The 17,820-nt window shown below is 48.4% G+C and overlaps 1 protein-coding gene across 1 annotated transcript; it reads right to left on the bottom strand.

Moving 5' to 3' along the window:
• Positions 1-7,455: 7,455 nt before the first annotated feature.
• nt5c1aa (5'-nucleotidase, cytosolic IAa) lies at positions 7,456-17,376 on the bottom strand. The gene is made up of 7 exons (XM_062558650.1): positions 17,365-17,376; positions 16,200-16,244; positions 14,639-14,806; positions 14,428-14,557; positions 10,669-10,791; positions 9,694-9,878; positions 7,456-9,159 (listed from the first exon to the last, which is right to left on the bottom strand). The coding sequence occupies exons 1-7, from the start codon at positions 17,374-17,376 to the stop codon at positions 8,803-8,805; spliced, it is 1,020 nt and encodes a 339-aa protein (XP_062414634.1). The 3' UTR covers positions 7,456-8,802.
• Between the last annotated feature and the right edge of the window lie 444 nt (positions 17,377-17,820).

The raw sequence follows: 17,820 nt of genomic DNA, 5'->3' as shown, positions 1-17,820 counted from the left end.
TTTGTCCCCGGGTTTACGAGTCAATCGATCGAATCTTAGACCTAAACCAATACAAGGAAAACACTTTAATAAAACATAATAATCGTTTTACAGTTCTTTAAAGCAAAAAAAAAGTTGGCCTTTTAGCGTATATGTGCAACCAATCTGCGACAGCAGTTGATGGTCATCGGGTGTATTTTAAAACAGAACCGTATTATGCGTTTGCAGGGGTTAAGGTAACCTCCTTTAGTTTGCTTTACAATGTGTAGATAAAGACAGCCGATAGCAAGCGCATGCCTTTTATTCTATCCGGAGGGTCTGGAGTGTCCCTTTACACAGTGTGGGGGGGAAGGGGGGGGGGGGGGGACGTGTCACGTCAATTATAGATGGGCAGTAATGCACCCTTTGCCTCAGCATCAATTAAACACCCGGCGAAGTCTGGAAACCTCGAGTTTCACCTCCTCGCCGCCACGTTTGTCGGAAAGGGGTAACGAGGAGGAAGTGGGCCGATGGCGGATGAGTCATCCTTTGATTCCCTCCGCCGGCTTCCCGCTGAGGCGAAGCAGAGATCACAGAGGAGGAAGAACACCTGCTGATCCGCTCCCTGATCACTTCATCTACCTCCTCAATTATTTACTCTCTTTCCTCGCGTCTGCCTGAAGCGCCTCTGCCTCCCTTCAAGCCGCTTTCTGCTGACGCTGTAAACTTTACGTTGTAACTCGGAGTGTGTCACCTCTGCCCCTTTTCTGCTCTCCCTGGATCTGTAGCCTCACCTGCCGTCATCTCGTCATCATCATCGTCATCATCATCATTGTCATACGTACTTCTCTTACTCCCGTTTTCCTCGCCCCCAGCCAACCCTTTGGCTTCTGCTCCCTTCCCAATTATCCACAGTCCAGCCCCCCCCCCCCCCCCCCTCCCCTTTGTCTTTGTCCACCTTCTTTTCCATTGTGGTAAGTTGGATTTTCACTCACAGTTTGAACTTTGTATTCTCCCAATGAATAACAACTGAAAAAACAATGGATTGTGTGACTCATCGGTTTGGCTATGAAGGATTGGCCGATGGTCCTATTGTGTGTATCTATTGTTTGCATGATATGACCTCAGGTAGCCTACACACACACACACACACACACAACGGCTTACGGTCACAGCGGGCCTGTGTTGCAGCGTTGCTGTGCGGAAAGCTTGTCTTGCCCTTCGGCTGATGGCTTCCTTCTCATCTGGTTCATGGAGTAGAAGGCATTCTCGGATGAACACACTCACACACACGGTATAGCGATTGGAGAAGAACCAGAGGTTCTTTAGATGTGCTTCTCATTCACAGTTAACCACATAATAAAGATGACGGTATTTTGTTCCGCGGATGTCGACTTTCCTTTGACAGAAGAATCCAGAGAACAACCGCTATCATGACGCCTGGGACGAGGGGAAGAGGAAGTTGTCCAGCCCAGCCGAGCTGTGACAGACGTCTCGATACCTCTGGATGTCACCTGAGAACGATTCCTTTCATTTCCCCCAGGAGCCAGCGAGGACACCTCCCCCGTCCAACAGATGAGCCCCAGATTGGAAATGGATACCAGCAGGGAGAAATTTTAATAAGTTCACATGCATTGGCCCAATTAGCCTCTGCACTGCAGTAATTATCGCATGCGCACACACGCATGCACTGGAAATGGGGACGTCCCCCCCGTGCGCCGCTCTGACAAAGCCTCCTCTGGGTGGGACTTATTTTTAAGCTGGAGGAGGTCAAATGTTTCCAATTTGTTCTCTCGGCGCATTAATTAGCCGGAAGAATGGGATGTGACATATGATTGGTCTGATATCGAAACCGCCCAGGAATATGGGGGGAGGGGGGGGGGATGCGCTTTATTAGAAAGCAAACAACCGTTAACACGGGGTAAAGGGGTTGTAGACACGCATAAAATCAATGCGTATACTTATCAATCAATCTACAGACTCAGAAGGAAAAGTCATATACTAGAGTGTAGCTGCTCTTTCTTTTTGTGAGATGTGTGACGTCACGATGGGAGCTGCCTCACACCTGCATTCTCTCGAATGACCAGCAGGGGGCGACGCCTCTGGTTGCTTGATAAATTACCTCATTAAGATTCACGTGTTCTTCATGGGACGATGTTCTGTGAGTACATTATGTACCAAGTGTAATATATGGACGGTCGGGATTGGACACAGTCGACGGTTTTTAGACCATTTTTGAGGATTAGACCTTGAAAATTAACATCAATTAAGCCCGTAAGGCTTAAGGGTTTAGGCCTTCTGGTGGGGATTGGCACTGGGCCTTTGAGAGCGAAGGGAAAGAGGAGGCGGTGGAGGAGGAGGAGGTGGAGGATGAGGAGGAGGTGGAGGAGGAGGCGGGGGTGGAGGGGTGGATGCCAACTGTCTGTGTGAGTCAAAGCAAACAGGAGATGACGGAGTCGGGGAGGCAAGACTGGTCCTTTAGCATCTAGCTAAATAGATTCGAAATAGAGAGGGGGGGCTGGGGGCTGTTACCGTGGAAACCGAATTTTGGTAGATCTTGAGTTGTCTGGTTGGTGGGAGAGGGATTACTGCTTTACGCCACGGTACAGTATCACACCAACAGTGAGGCTTCCGCTGTGTTTAACCTCATTTTTTGATTTTGATTCTATTTGATGTATTTATATTTCGATTCAATATGAGCTTTTCCCTATTAAACAGATACTATATTTGTTCAAACCTGCCTCAGCCAGTCACTGACAGGATTGTAGGAATGAACGTGAGGGCATTTGGGGCTTTTTTGAGGGTTCAGATGCAGAAGGAGCTCAGGTTCAAGTTTGGAGTTTACCTGAGATGTTCGGGCCGAGGGCACCGCTGAGTGTCCTCACAAGGACCTTGAAGCTCCGGAGGGGGGCGGGGGGGGGCTTGATTCTGCGTTATGACGTCCACATCTCCGTGGTTCCGTGCGTGCGTGCGTGGTTGCGCGTGCGACTAATTGTTTGCCGATTCTCTGAAAAGGAGGCCGGCCGCCGGCAGCTCATCGCTCACACAGGACGGGGCTGATTTCCCCGCTACTGTACCCTGGGTCCTGGATCTAAATATAGAAGCTGTGGAGCCGGGGGAGGGGACCAAGTTACGCAGTATTTGAATTTGTTCCAGGCTCAAATGGTGCTGTGGGGAAGATGCGTTTTGAAAGGTCCAACCACTTGTTCCTGAGGCAGAGAAACACAGATCTGAGGTACTGACCAGCGGGATGAACCCCTGCTCCTCTGAAGCTGGGAAGGGGCCATGGAGAGGATGGTTCCCACAGGCGGGGGGTGGGGGGAGCGCGGCGGCGAGGGGGGGGGGGGGGGGTGTGTCTCCCCTCGTCCGTGTGATCTGTTGCTGGAAGGGGCGGACCAGAAGAGGCTGTTGCCAGGCAGGTTGGCGCGGAATGCAGAGCGTCTAGCGGCGGTGGGGGCGGTGGCGGTGGCCACTGCACGCGTCATCGCGCGTCACCGCATGCCAGCGATGATCCCGAGGTGTGCTTCCATGCGTGTTCGACCCACCCAGGTGGAATGTGCAGATGGGCCATTTATTGATCCAGGCCAAACACTTCCTGTACTGCAATGGAAGAGGCTCAAAGAAAGACCTCAATTTAAAAAGGACGTGGTGTGGGGCCACCTCCACGTGTGTGTGTGTGTGTGTGTGTGTGTGTGTGTGTGTGCGTGTGTGTCACAGGCCATCAGCCAAGCTGGGATTCCCGTACTGCCAGGTGGACCACTGGGAGACAAAAGGAAGTAATGGTAAATTAATTAAATCGTCGATGGGTAAAATGTGACGACAAGCGAATAAATTAAGAATTATTAATGAAAAAACAAACACAACCAGAAGCCACAAAGGGAGTCCTCAGTCCGCCATTATGGAACGTTGCTAGGCAACGCAGCGGATGTTGAGGTTTTTACTTTGATGCTGTTTACAGCCCCAGAGGACATTGTTTCATTTGGGATATTAATAAAGAATTTTAGTTTTAGCTTTATTCCACTTCTCAGCTCACAGCCTCTCTGTCCCAGTACAACCAGTCCGTCTTTTATTAACCAGGAGCCAATGTGCTGCGTACGGACACAGATGAGAAACTTTACACTTTAAAGGGAAATGTTAAAACCGACACAATCCCATTTTTTACGTTTACATGTAAAAGGATTTTTCTGAAACCATCGGTCCTCACAAGGATAGTGAAAACAAATGTGTGTGTTCAGTGTCTTTTGAGGGACTGTGTCTCCTCATTGCACCGACAGGAAATCCATTCTGTCTGTCTCCTCGCTAATTGTCAGACCACACACACACACACACACACACACACACACACAAGATCCACAACACACACCGGAACAAAAGATCAGAGCCACATCCGTATCTTTTGTGTGCACACTTACACAAACGCACATCCAGATTGCCGCAATCTGGGCCGTCAGAGGGGCTCTTCTCGCTCGGATTATTGATGATTATAGCGACCATTCATCAGAGCGGTGACGCCGCTTCGGGGGGTCATCCGAGGCGAGCGGACGCTTTCGGACTTTAGCCCCCCGCCGGTTCATTGTGAGGAGACAGAGGACGTCCGTCCCACTCATTTCTCCGGTTGGGTCACCGCATCCTGAGCCCAGCGCTGCGGTCACAAATATTCAATTCAGTTCATTCACATAAGTGCAAAATGGTGACAGAAGAACATCCTTGAGTTGTCTTCGCCCCTTTTAATCACGAGAGCAGCAGCTCACTGTGGAATTCCTGATCCGTCCGTCCTGGAGCCAGCGGGTTATTTTGTCTGCTTTCTGTGAGTGTTTCACACTTAAAACATAATTACAGTTGTAACACACGATGAACGCAGACGGGTCCTTTTTCCCCTGAGATTCGGCTGCACTGCAGAATAAACACACTAATCAGAGGGACAATTCTTTTTTTGTAATGCTGTTTAATAAAACAATAATCATTGCTGAAATACAAATTACGCTGCTCTTTTTAATTGTGCCATAAGAGAGGCAACGGAGGAAAAGCATTTAATCAATGTGCCTCAGAGGGTTTGTTTTCATGCCATCTGCTTTGATAATTACACTGACACTATTCATTAACGTCAATATAGTCTCCTTTTCAGAGCTTTTTGCAAAAACAATTACGTTTCTATCCGTCTGTGGAGATCTGTAAGTGCTTAGCAACATGCCTGCTTTCAGGCCATTGTTCCCCCCACTTGATATCCAGCTGTTTTTTGTGGTCGTTCCTGTAGGAACTTTGATTTCTGATTCTATAAAAAAACTCTGCTTATTTCTTCCTTTTGACTTCCTGTCCGCTGTCTTTTTCCTCATAATGTCACATTTCCGGCGTCTCCCGCCCTTCCCCCCCCCCCTCCCCCCGTCTTTATCGTCTTTATTTGTTTTCCCTCAATGTGCACACTCTTATCATCGTTTCCCTCCTTTTGCTCCCTTTCCCCCTCTCAACATCCTAGTTAAGGTAACCATGGAAACACAGTTGAAGTGTGTTGGTGGCTAAATAGATTTTGTAAAGGCCATTCCTTGGTTTATTACCTCACACACACACACACACACATTCCGTGTATACATCTCTCCTCTTATCTCTCTCTGGGGACAGCCTTGATCTGTTGGCATGGATACCGACACGGGGGCACGAGTCGGGAAGAAACTTTGTTGCGCTTAAAAGACACAAAACCTTTAGGTGAGATTCCTCTAATGCAGGTTTGTTCTCTGCAGAAACACTGCTGTTGTCTTAAAACCAACGCCGTATCTTTTCTAGCTTCCCCGAGGGTCGTTGTTTAGACATTTTGACGTGAAAAACTACCGCTGATACACATTGCCAGACAGCGAGGACTGCAGCGCTCTTATTATATTTGTTTGGTACCCGGTGGTTTTACAACATTGGAGAGAAGCTCTCCTGGGGCCCTTTAAACAGGTCTGTGAACCAAGTTGGATTGGATCAAAATACCGGAGAACAGTCAGGATGTTCTGAGCTTTTATGTGTCTCGTGTGTGAAAGTAACCTACAATGTATTGTGTTTGTTCCTGAACCCCCGCCTCACAATTCCTCATTGCATAATCAACTCTAGCAGTGAAATCAATAAAGATTAATGATGCTGAACTTAATTGGAATTGCATTCTTTTTCATTCTTCATTTCTTTAGCATTTGAAATAAGAGTCTATAGCCAAAGGGCCTCTGTGGTACCCACACACACAATGCATCAGCACTACATTTTCATGGCACGGCAATCGAAACGGTGTTGAGTCTTAACGGGGATGGCTGATAAAGCGAAAATATACTGAAAACCCTGAAAAACATACAAATATCACAAAGCTCCTTGTTAATAAAACCCCAGCTGGTGTTTACTCGCGGATGTGAGTGATAATATCAACTGTTGTGTCACTCGTGACGGGAGCTGCGACGACACCAGAGACGGATGAACACTGAGACGAGCTGCTCTATGCTTCTCATCCAGGAAATGGGAGGATTCCTCAATATTTAGTTACAGGCAAGCACACACACACACACACACACACACGCACACACACACACACACACACACGTGTTTTGGAAGCAGAAGACTGCTTGTTGCTCCAGGGACGGTTCATATTAAGATCAGCTTAACATGCACGAGTGAGGCTCCGGTGTTTTGAAACCTGATCCCACTCTGCTTCGTGACCGAGCAGAAGGAAAAACTCTTCATATCGGCTTTTTTGCTTTTTTAAAATTCCCTTACAATGCGGAATAATGCGGCCGTGTGTGACTGTGCAGCTCGCCGTCCGTCCGTCCTTTCAGCTGCAGCAACCTGCACTAAATGGGAAGGTGTGCAGTTAGGATCCGGCTTGTTTGGTCCTACAGTGCCGTGGACTACCCGCTGACTCCTCGTGTCCTCGTGCGTGTAAGACGACTTCTTTAGCGATCAATCATCTCATCCTTGTGTTCCTTCGACTGTGTTATCCAACTCTGATGAAGGCCGACTGCCCCCCTCTGTCCTGCATGGTCACATCTGGCCAGTAGGACAGCTTATATCGGAGCTCTTGTTCGGTTACGCACAGTCATCGATCAAAGTTCACTCGAAAACCTTCCAGCATTTACCGACTGGCGTCTCATCTGCACGGGATGCTCGGGGGTGGGAGGGCCGTGGCCTCGATCTCCTCACGCCTGCGCTCCATTCAGACTGACGGCTATTGTCTCTTTTAGAGATACAGCCGGCACCCTCGGTCTATGTGTGTCATTAACAACTGGGGGGGGGGGGGGGTTCGCCAGCTGGTCACGTCAGCAGCAGCAGGAGCTGCTTTTCGAACGAGGACGTCCATCCATCAGGCTGCCTCTGCCGCACGGGGGGGGGGGGGGGTGCAATCAGGTTCGGCGTGATGGGGTGACATTAACATATCAGTCGTTGTGTGGGTGATATGATTCGGCTTGTTGTGAAGGTTGGGAAAGTTGGAGTGGATCGAGGTTTTGTGCCCAGAGAAAGAAAGACAAAAAAGACATTAAGAAGACGTGAAGAGGAAAATGTTTAATGCATCAACTTTCATAATATCCGATACCAAGGGAGGATTTCCTCCTAAATAAAAACATGTGAATGGCGCTGCAGGTCATTGATCATTCCAGTGCTGCCACTCAATGGTGGAGTGAAGAAGTGCACAATCTTAATACGGAAGTCCTGAGTCCGTCTAGTAAAGCAAGAGCTCTGATTGAGATCTATATTAGTGTTTATCTAATTAGTTTTTTCTTCTTTTTTTTCTCCACAATTTTGTTTTGCAATCTGCATTAATCTATATCTATCAATCTATCTATTTAGACCTAACTGATTCTGCCAAAAAAACGACATCTCCTAAATGTGCAATCAAAGTGGTTTGATTATCCACCAAGAGGCCGGTGTGGCCGTGGTGTCAGTGGAGGACAATCATCAAACGCCAAACATGATTGTCGGCTGTATTTTATTTGGTTAAACGGTTGGATGGCGGCTGAGCAGAGGGATGGCTGTGCGAGCCCCCCCCCCCCCCCCCCCCCCCCCGACGTGCAGCAGGGGGCAGCAGAGTGAAGGCGGATCCTGGTTGCTGGTACCTGAGGATGTAATATCACCAGGGCAGCAATAAGACCGTGTCATACACACCGGAACGCTGAAGTGAATCAAACATACCGACACAACCTTTCTTAGTCTTGTAGCCCGAGCCGTGTTGTGAAATAAATATTACACTTCGGGTTCGGGTTCGTAATTTTAGACATGTGAAATGTCAGTTCTGTTTTGCATGCTAATGGCTTGAGTATCTCAAGATGTATCTCAAAAGGTCAGGGGGATCCCCGTCAACTTTTTCACGTTTCATTATTTCATTCTCTCCAGACTATAAGCCTCTGTGCTGAACTTTATCGATCAACCCGATGGTGACGGCCTACTGGCTAAGAACGGTGTCTTCACTGAAACTAAGGCACCGACTGAAATGTATGGCTTTGCTGTTGACTAACACAATAGTACTTTATGTCGACATCTCCAGTAACATACAAGACATTGAGTGGAATCACTGACACTCATGACTGTCCTCTGAAGACGGATGCATGTGAACCACAGAAATGTAGTTTTCGTAGAAAATCGCATCACACATAAGGAATAACTCTTTGTGAGATTTCATCCAAGAACGTAGTTTGAGGGCACTTTGTCCCTTTAACCTTTAACCGTATAAATGCTCATTTCAACTGCTGACGCGCTGCGTCGTCTCCGTGTGAAGAAGCGTTCTCTTTATGAAGACTAGCAGCGGGTGAAGTAAGCAGATCGCCGTGGTCGATCAAGCATCTTCGAATCCAACACACAGGGGAGGGACCAGGCCAGGCTGAGTACCCGAGGTCACTTCCTCGCGCCGGGGTCCTGGGGCCGGTTGTGTTTCTGGGCGACTCCGTAGGGCACGTGGGCGGCGACGGTGCCCATCTCGGCCGCGCCCTCCACGTGGAACATCTGGTCGTCGAAGTAGATGTGAGGGCGGATCTTCTCCAGCATGGGGCCCTTGGGGGCCCCCGCGAGGAACAGGGCCTCGTCGATCTCCAGGCCCCAGGCCCTGAGCGTCTTCAGCGCCCGGATGCCGGAGCTGGCCGCGCTGCGAGCGGTGACCAGGTAGGTTCGGATGGGACAGTCCAGGCGCTGGCCTTTGGCGTAAAACTTCTTCTGGAGCTTCCCCAGAGCTTCCAGGAAGCCCTTCAGGGGCCCCTGCCACGCAGGAAGAGATGATCGTCAAGAAGGAGCACGCAAAATGCAGTCTGACTTAAATAAGTTCATGTTTAGGTTTACTTAACTTAAACCAATTAAAGCTAACAGTTAAACTAATGGATGCAATTTCAGGAGTATATGATGAGATGCAATGACACTGGAGCGGTTCTTTTGTGTCCGGTTGTTGTGTATTGCACCACTTGCATCGTCAGTTACTTTGTCATGCAACATCTGTATGCACACACGTGTACTCTAATTGAATTGGCAACAAATTAGCACCATTTTCTTTTTAAGCTGACAGAACGATGCACCAACTGACTCCTAGTGGTTTATGAAGCCATTCATCACATCATGTTCCATTATTTATCCATTAAATAATGGAACAAATCAGTGGTGGAAAACATCTGCACACTCATTGCATTGGACTCCGTCTGGAAGAGGTTTGACTTTCCGAGAGTGAAAGCCAACATGTACTGATTATATTATTAAGCGGACAAGACTCTACATTAATAATCGACACATTACGAGACGTACGTGATCCAGTAGCGTGTCCTCGTTGTCCCGCTCGTGTTGGAAGAACTTGTCCAGCCCGTGAGCCTTGAAGATGCGCTCCGACTCGTCGGAGAAGAGGACGGCGTCACCGTCGAAGGCCACCCGGAGCTGGGACTCCGATACCTCCGTCAGCTTCTCCGTCATGAACATGGTGGCTGCTGCGATGCCTGAATGTGAACACAGACATGAATGCGTGACCCCTTTACAGTCCCTTCAGTACACTGCACTGGGTTTTACATCCCTTAACCTTTGACATTGCCTTTAAATTGAGACCTTAAATCCTGCAGAACATCACATGCCGGTTTGATACAAAAACACATTCACTTTATTTCACTTTGAATAATTCCAAAAAGTGCTTCATGTGACTGACGGATTGTTGGATCGGAATTTTAAGTAAGGAAAACCACACATGTCCCTTAACCTAACTTCCCTCTGCTTAAATTAAAGTGTAAGACAACAGAAGCCACTTCTGACAAAAAGCCTCCAAATGAACAGATATGACAGCTCCAGCAAGTGAACCCCTCCCCCTTCCATCACCCCCCCCTCAGAAGCAGCATCCCTTGTCTGCACTGTAAACATCTTGTGTTTAAAGCATCTGCGTAAATTCAGAGCCGCATCAAATGATGACACGCTGGAATCCATCAGGGACCTCAAAGTGGGGTAAATTCATCCCGCTGGTTTACGGTCATGTGACCGCGGTAACGGAGCAGAGAGTCTCTGTCGCGTAGAACACTGCAGTGTGGAGGCAGTATGTACGGGGCTGAAATACGGGAAAGACTCTCAAAAATCACCGTTACTTTTGTTCTTGCTTAAATGTTTGCAACCTTTTGGCTTTAAAGCAATTTTCTCAATTGGTTAAAGGCAACCACTTTGTTTTTAAATCACCTTTAATCATAAAGTGACACATGGCGAAATCAAATCAGACTATCTGTGTGTGAGGGGGGGGGGGGGGCTCACCTTCAGCCAACGCCTCCCTGACCTTGTCGGCGTCGGCGGACAGGTAGAGGTTGGTTTGCCAGGCCTTCAGGTAGCCGATGGGACTGCTTCCCCCCGTCATGCAGAACCTCTCAATGAACAGGTCTGCAGAGAAGAGCAACAAAAACGGACCGGGTTCAGAGAGGCGTCACCGGGGGGGTCCACGGTCCAAACCATCCGAGACACAAACAGAGCAACGGAAACAATAACAGAAACATCCTCCTTTTCTGCTGAGAGCAGGAGGAGGATGGGAGGGAGGGGGGGTGGGGGGGGGGGGGAAACTTTCAAGCACTTAATATGTGGAGTGGAACAAGGCTTCCCATTGCCTGCTGGGGACTGATGAAATGAGTTTGGGAAGTTGAAGGGTGTACCGAGGACACCTGTGATGGATGGGGGTGTAGTCAAAGAGAAGGTTAGTGGGGGGGGGGGGGATTGATGTGTCACGGTTAAAGTTTTTTATTAAAAGCGTCAGTGTGCTAGAAACTTGAAAGATGAAGGACTGGTTTTGAGCCAAAATAACAGTCGACGTCGATGCGGCAGGATTCCCGGACCCTTTGCTTCCTCAGTACGAGTCACGCATCGACACGCTGGATCCTCCCCCCTGACTCAACACGTTCACCCTCGGTTTCATATCTTACAATTTCCTTAGGCGTGTCTAAGCACGACTCGCCTTCCTTTTCCGAGGCCTCGGACCTCGCGGCCAGGTGAGCGCTCGGTTTGTGAGGCAGCGGCTTTGAGTCCGCAGATGAAAGAGCAGCATCGGGACAAAGAGGCGCGTGGGCGGGTGGGCGGGTGGGTGGAGATCTTTGTGAAAATTGCGAATGCGGAGGATGTTCCGCTGGTACAAAAAAAACACGCTTGAACCTGCAGAGTCCGTCAATGTGAAACACCAGTTTAAGGTGTTCCTCTTGGCACAGGCTCAGCATGTTTTGTTCTCCTTTTATCTCCCTGTTTCCCGTCTCTTTTGCTCAATGAACCTTTTCCTTCACACAGCCCTGGTGTCTTGTGCTTTTCAACAGAAACTGTAACACGACAGGGACATTTTTCATCCAAACAATTTTCTGTTTCGACTTTTCCATCTTATGTTTTATTTGACAAACAAACACTATACTGAGGTGATTTTTACATTTGTGCACACCGAGCATCTGGATCCACAGACACAGACAAGGTGCAGATCACTAAAAGCTTCAATTCCTTTTTTTGCCTATTTCGCCTTCATCAGGGTGGTAGCGGTTTCCCTTATTGCCGTGTGATGTCATCACAAATCTGGGCTTGTTGGGTTATTAGCAGTCGACTCTGTCCAGAAGAACGTCTTTAATGATGGTGAAAGCTGGATTATCATGTTTTTGATCTGTAACCCAATTAGCAAAAATTGCAAAAGGTTATGTAGTGCAGCTTTGAAAGAACTAAGTCTGGTGGAAATGAACACCGGCGGATACGATACGACGGACAGGCGGAAGGCAGATGGAGATGGCAAGGGGAAAGAAGAAGAGAGTAACGGGAGTTCAAAGGTCCGACTGTCCTCCACAGATTTCCTAAGTGGTTTATTTAGCTTTGTAGTCCGGCCATGTTGAGTTTGGCCCCCAAATTTCACTGCGCCGCATCATTTCAAACCTCCCAAGCGTCCCCCTGCCTTTAAGACTCGGGGAGCGTGGGAGTCCCTGAGAGGAGCTCGCCATTGATGTCTTTGTGTCTCTGTTTTTTTTCTTTCCTCATATCAACTTTCAGGGATTTATTTGCTTGTTCAAAAGATCTAACAAATGGAACTAGAAAAGCAGGGAATCCGCAGGAATGCATAAAGACATCAAAGAGTGAGCCGCTTCGTGGTGCAGTTTAACATGTTGCATTCATAGCACTTGGGTGCATGTCCACGAGGGAAGTCCTGCATGAGGGGATGTTGTGATTCCAATTTTTGATTTCCCTCGGGACCGGCCGTGTCGTGTCGCGCAGAGCACGCTACAGCACATGGCGGTCATCTTGGAGATACTCGATCATCACACATCCCTCAACTCACAATGAAACTCAAAAAGTCCGAGTCAACTTTAACAGAGTCGCAGTAGAAAAGCCTCCTGGCCGCAAACATATGACGATGCTTTGTGCATCCAGAGTCCAAAAACAGAGCGTCAGTGATACTGGTGACAAGAGGCACCAGCGCAGAGGTCAGAGGATGCTGGGAGGACCCCTGGGGTGTGTTCCCAGCATCCTCTGCGATGTACCTGTCTGTGCTCTGCTGCAGGTGGGGGCTGCGTGCAGCTGGCAGCTTGCTTCACCGCGCTTTTCTCTCTTCAGTTTTTAGGTTTTTCTTGTTACTTTACAACAGCCGCACTGAGGAACCACAAACACTACTTCCTTGACCTGAACAGTTGACATCTGAAATAGGTGTAGGTTGTTGCTGCAGACACAATTGCTCCCATAGATACATGAGTGCTCCCCTTTCTAATGCTAAAGTTTGGTCCGTCATCCCGCCGGATCGCCTGGATCCATTTTCCTCAAACATCACCATCAACAGGAAAGGAATGAAACGACAGATTTGGCTGCTTTTGGGAATAACAAGAACAGCCCGGTACGCTACAACGATTGCGTATTTCCGGTAACAAATATGGAAGTTGTGAAAAAGGTCTATAGAGCTTGTTCAGTTAGATGTTCATGTGGTGGCCTGCTGGCCTCAACTTGCCTCTCTAATAGTCCCCACTCGTTGAAATGTAAGGAGTGAAACGTTATACCGCATCCTGCGACTGGTAAAAATAGCAACCAGGGGATGAGTGATAAATCTGTTTCTCTGAAGGTCCCACATTCAGTTTCAAATGTGAGAAGCTGAGAAACAAGCACACAATCAATTTGTATGACCATCACACGTGTGACCGAGACACGGCGCGTTTGGCAAACTCTCATCGCCCATGACGTCACAGAGGCCTTGTTTTCCCGCGGCGCCGTAGGGAAAGGTCAGAGGTCACACTGCTAAGGCCCCTCACGCAGAGAGCCGCCAGCGAGATCTAACGAGGAAGCATCTGGGAGGCGGCGTGCGGCTTTGCCGGCTCCGCTCGGACCTGTTTTTGTTTGGGGGCCTCTCGGATGGGTTTTGCGTCCCCGAAGGACACAAGCGCACCCCTGGCTCGGCGCGGCGAGGACATGAAAACATTTGTGGCGAAACAGGAAGTGGTCTGTGAGGACGACGTCATCACAAGGGTCCCGAGATGTCCCTGGGAAGGATCAGCTGGTGTTACGCTGGTAAGTCTCAGCTGAGCTTGTATCAGCTCCTGTATCCTGTCTCATACTGTCAGTCATCGACGCATCTCAGGAGAATCCAACACGGGGGCAGTTCAAACAGATGCAACACATGTTGCGCAATGGAAATGCAACAAGATGATTATTCTGAGTTATGGCCCCTTCAATTTTGCATCGAATGACTGAAAAAGACACTGCAGAGCAGATCCACTCACTCAAGGGCACATTAAATGTTCTTTAGCAGAATCATGCCTGAATCTTTGAAAACTTGAAATTGTTGCATTTTTGTGTAGTTCCTTCTTTACCTTGTGTTAATGCACAGACAATTTACCTTTTCTCTCACACGTCGCTCTATTAACATTCAATATTCACGTGCAGTTCCCTCAGGTGGGAGGTAGATTTGGACAAAGAATTGTTCGAAACCTGATCTCCTATTGACCTACCAATGGGATGTTGCCAGGAAACAGGAAGCTATCAGTGGGTAGCGAGCGAGGCCCACGTCTCGGTACAACTCACTGTGATGGTTGATGGTGTTGATGAGGCGGATTCCCACGTGGGCGTGGTTGTACGTCACCAGAACGATGTCAAACAGCTCTTCGCTTTGAGGGTACAGCTCCCGCAGGCGAGCGTTCACCGTCTCCAGAGCCTGTCGGGACACAGCGGAAGCGTCAGCTGAGGGCCACGGCGTGCGGCTTGTCCGCGGGGTGCGTGTCCGTGTGATTTTGACCTTGACGAAGGGGAAGGCGGGTCCGGGGGCGAAGGGTTCGTTCTCGTGTTCGATCTGGTACCTCAGATACTCCTCCACCCCTTTCTGCTCAAACACCTTCTGCTCCAGCTCGGTCCGAAACAAGACCCGAGAAGAGACCGCCACGGTCACTGCGTTCTCTGGCTTTGGCTGACAAAAAAACAGAGAACAAGATAGTGAGGTTGAACGAACGGTAAGGGCCCATTGAGACAAAGGCACAGCAGGAGGAGTGGTGAAAGGTGTCAGAGGCCTGCAGCTATGCTAAGCTAATACCGCTACTTCCTACTCCCAAGATACTTTGGGTCACCAAAGCTGCATCTGCCCATGTGATAGATTTCACCTACTGTCACCATCTGTTTTAATGCCGTGACATCACAACGTGCATGAATGGACGTCTATGGTGGGTCGGAGAGGTAAAAAGTACCACGCATCTTCGGCCCAGGTTCTCACTCACAGCTCTTAAAATAACCCGCTCAGTCCTCCTTGGCGTCTGACACCTCCGCATGTTTAGCCTGTAGTTAAACTGTGTACCATTTACTTGTGACTTATTTTGAGCCCTATCCTAATGTTCTCTTTCGAATGCGTTAGAAAGTGACGACTGTGCACTTGGGTTCCTGCATGAACTACAATGAACACGCTTGTGATGTCGCTCGGGTGCCAGCGGTCAGAAGGGGAGGGGGGGGCCATTCTCCTGGGGGCAGCGGGGCATTAATGCCGTCATCGGGTGATTCCTGGTTGTTGGGGAGAGGCATGGGGGGGCGAAGCTAAAGGGCGACAGAGCGCTTCCAAAAGTCTGTGTGTGAGACTTCTACCAGATGAGTTGTGTATGTAATAATAGAAATAATGTTGACTTCAATTAGACTGCAATTTAATTGGTGGATAGTACAAGCAATGCAAAAAGGCCAGAGCCCATCACAGCAATGCAAAACGCATGATTTTAAGGTTGATAATATTTGTGTTTGCTTGTGCATTGCGGCAGAAATCTGTGTAACAAAACACACAAATGGGCCACAGACTGGACAATGATTCACTGCTCCTCTATTCGTCCTTATTTTATCGCAACACTGCTGCCTGCGGACCAGTCACCTACTTACCTGCTAACACACCCACACCCACACACACACACACACAGGATTAGTCGTGACGCACATCTAAATCAGATTAAAAGTAAAATGTGATGGAACGATAACACTCATTTACATGCTGACTGCTTATATAATAGGGGAGTGTGATTGTGTAATACGTTCTTCTACTTTTACAGTTGGCTGCGAGGCTTGTGTTGAACGCTCAGAATTACACGCAATCCATTTGACTACGGAGCAACATACACCACGACACACACACCGCCCGCCTGCAGAGCTAACGCTACAAGGTGGTGTCACTGTCGAGAGATTTGTTGTTTTTTCTGTTGCTCGTTCAATAGAAAGACTTTGAGTTGGATTAAACTTCACCAACTCAGAAAAATTGCCTTTCAACGGCTCTCAACATTTTGGTGACATTCGTTCCGGACACCTTTGACCTCAGGTTGATGGGGCATACTTACAAAAAACACGCCTCCCTCCACCTTCCGGGCTCGTCTCCCTGTCACCTTGGCACAATGGACAGTTTGTTTTTAATTATTCGGAGAACACTTACAACTGAGCTTCATTGACAATAACAAAAACCCACACAAATATACAATATCTTTTACACTGAGCTTTACATGTGTGCAGCTGCACCGGTTATGTAAACAAAGCACAGAGGAAGTTGGACAACAACAGATTGTCTTATTAGAACTTGGACACATTGCTCCAGAGGTACGAGACCTTTTCCGCCGCTTATCCCTTAATGTCAGTTTACTCTATGAATAACAGGGCCACCCGGACAGGCTGGGAGCCCACGGGGCAGTTCTTTGCTGTGGTTTGATACCAGTAGTGTTAACCACCTGCCCTCTCAGTTAGGCTCGCATTATTCAAAAGTAAACCCCACAATCACCACAATCACCCCTGCCCATTGATTTGTGTGGAAGGCAGTTAGGTGCAATTAAAATGAGTTTATTAATTAGAATTACAGTAAAATGAAGCACAAAATCAGGAAATGGTCGTTGAATCATCCTCCATAACTCCCCCCCCCCCCCCCCCCCCTCCACCCACACATTAATCCTGTCAGAGCTCTGCCAGATAAGAAGGACTTGTGCATAACCCAGATCCATGAGTCATCTATTCAGGCATTGTACGTCTGAGGCTGTGAGACATCGATTGAAAGGAGGACAGAGAACACACAGAAACAGAAAGAAAAGGGAAGCAGTGGGGAAAATCAAGCTGTTAAAGTGTGAGCAGAGGGTGACGGGGGGGGGGGGGGGCTAGCGATGGGGAGGCTGATATTTATAGATGAGTAAAAGGCCAGCGATGATGCCTTGGCAGATATGGTAACACAGGAGCTGCGACTCTGCCAGTAGCACCAGTAATGCTAATCAGTGGCCTGGAGATAAACCATTTGGCCAAGTTAGTCAATACAACTTCATTATTGGTATTTTTCATCCGGATATTTCTGAAGGAAGCCTTTCGAAAGTCTTATTATTGTTATATTTCTAAAAAAAGAACATCAAAACATCAAACTAAATGACCATGAAGCTGAGCTTCTCGATGAACAGGGGATGTTGTTCTTGTAGAGACACAGTGAAGAAATGTTTACTTGAGCACCTCTTTGAGTGTTGTTGTCAAAGGTACCCTGTGCCGCATGTGCGGGCCGGCATGCACGCTATTTGGAGCGTGATAGTGCACGTGAACGTGTCCTACTGGGCCAGTTCGTAACCCCCAATGTGCACCGCGGCTGTCGCCGACGTTTGCGCTGTTAGCACGTGCAAAACGCTGTGGGCCATGCTGAAGGATGTGAACTTTGAAACATGGAAGGCATGGACTTCATCTGTATGATTTGACCCCCCCCTTCTACGCTGTATCCAGTTCTCTTTAGGAAACCATAAATTAGGCAGTATTCTTTTGATTTATTCTATGAATTACTTTGTTATTGACCTAGAGAGTGATTTTCTCCTCTTGAGCAGCACCTCTAATGTAAGCTTCTTCTGGTGTGTCCTGTGCAGTAGATGCCTGCAACGTGATAAACAACAAAAAAAGCCGTCCGCTAAGGGCAGCTGGGATTCGACCTTCTGCAGACTCACTTTCCAG

The sequence above is a fragment of the Pungitius pungitius genome, chromosome 17 (assembly GCF_949316345.1).
Source record: "Pungitius pungitius chromosome 17, fPunPun2.1, whole genome shotgun sequence".
Classification (NCBI taxonomy): Eukaryota; Metazoa; Chordata; class Actinopteri; order Perciformes; family Gasterosteidae; genus Pungitius; species Pungitius pungitius.
This window is presented reverse-complemented; position numbering and strand designations above follow the sequence as displayed.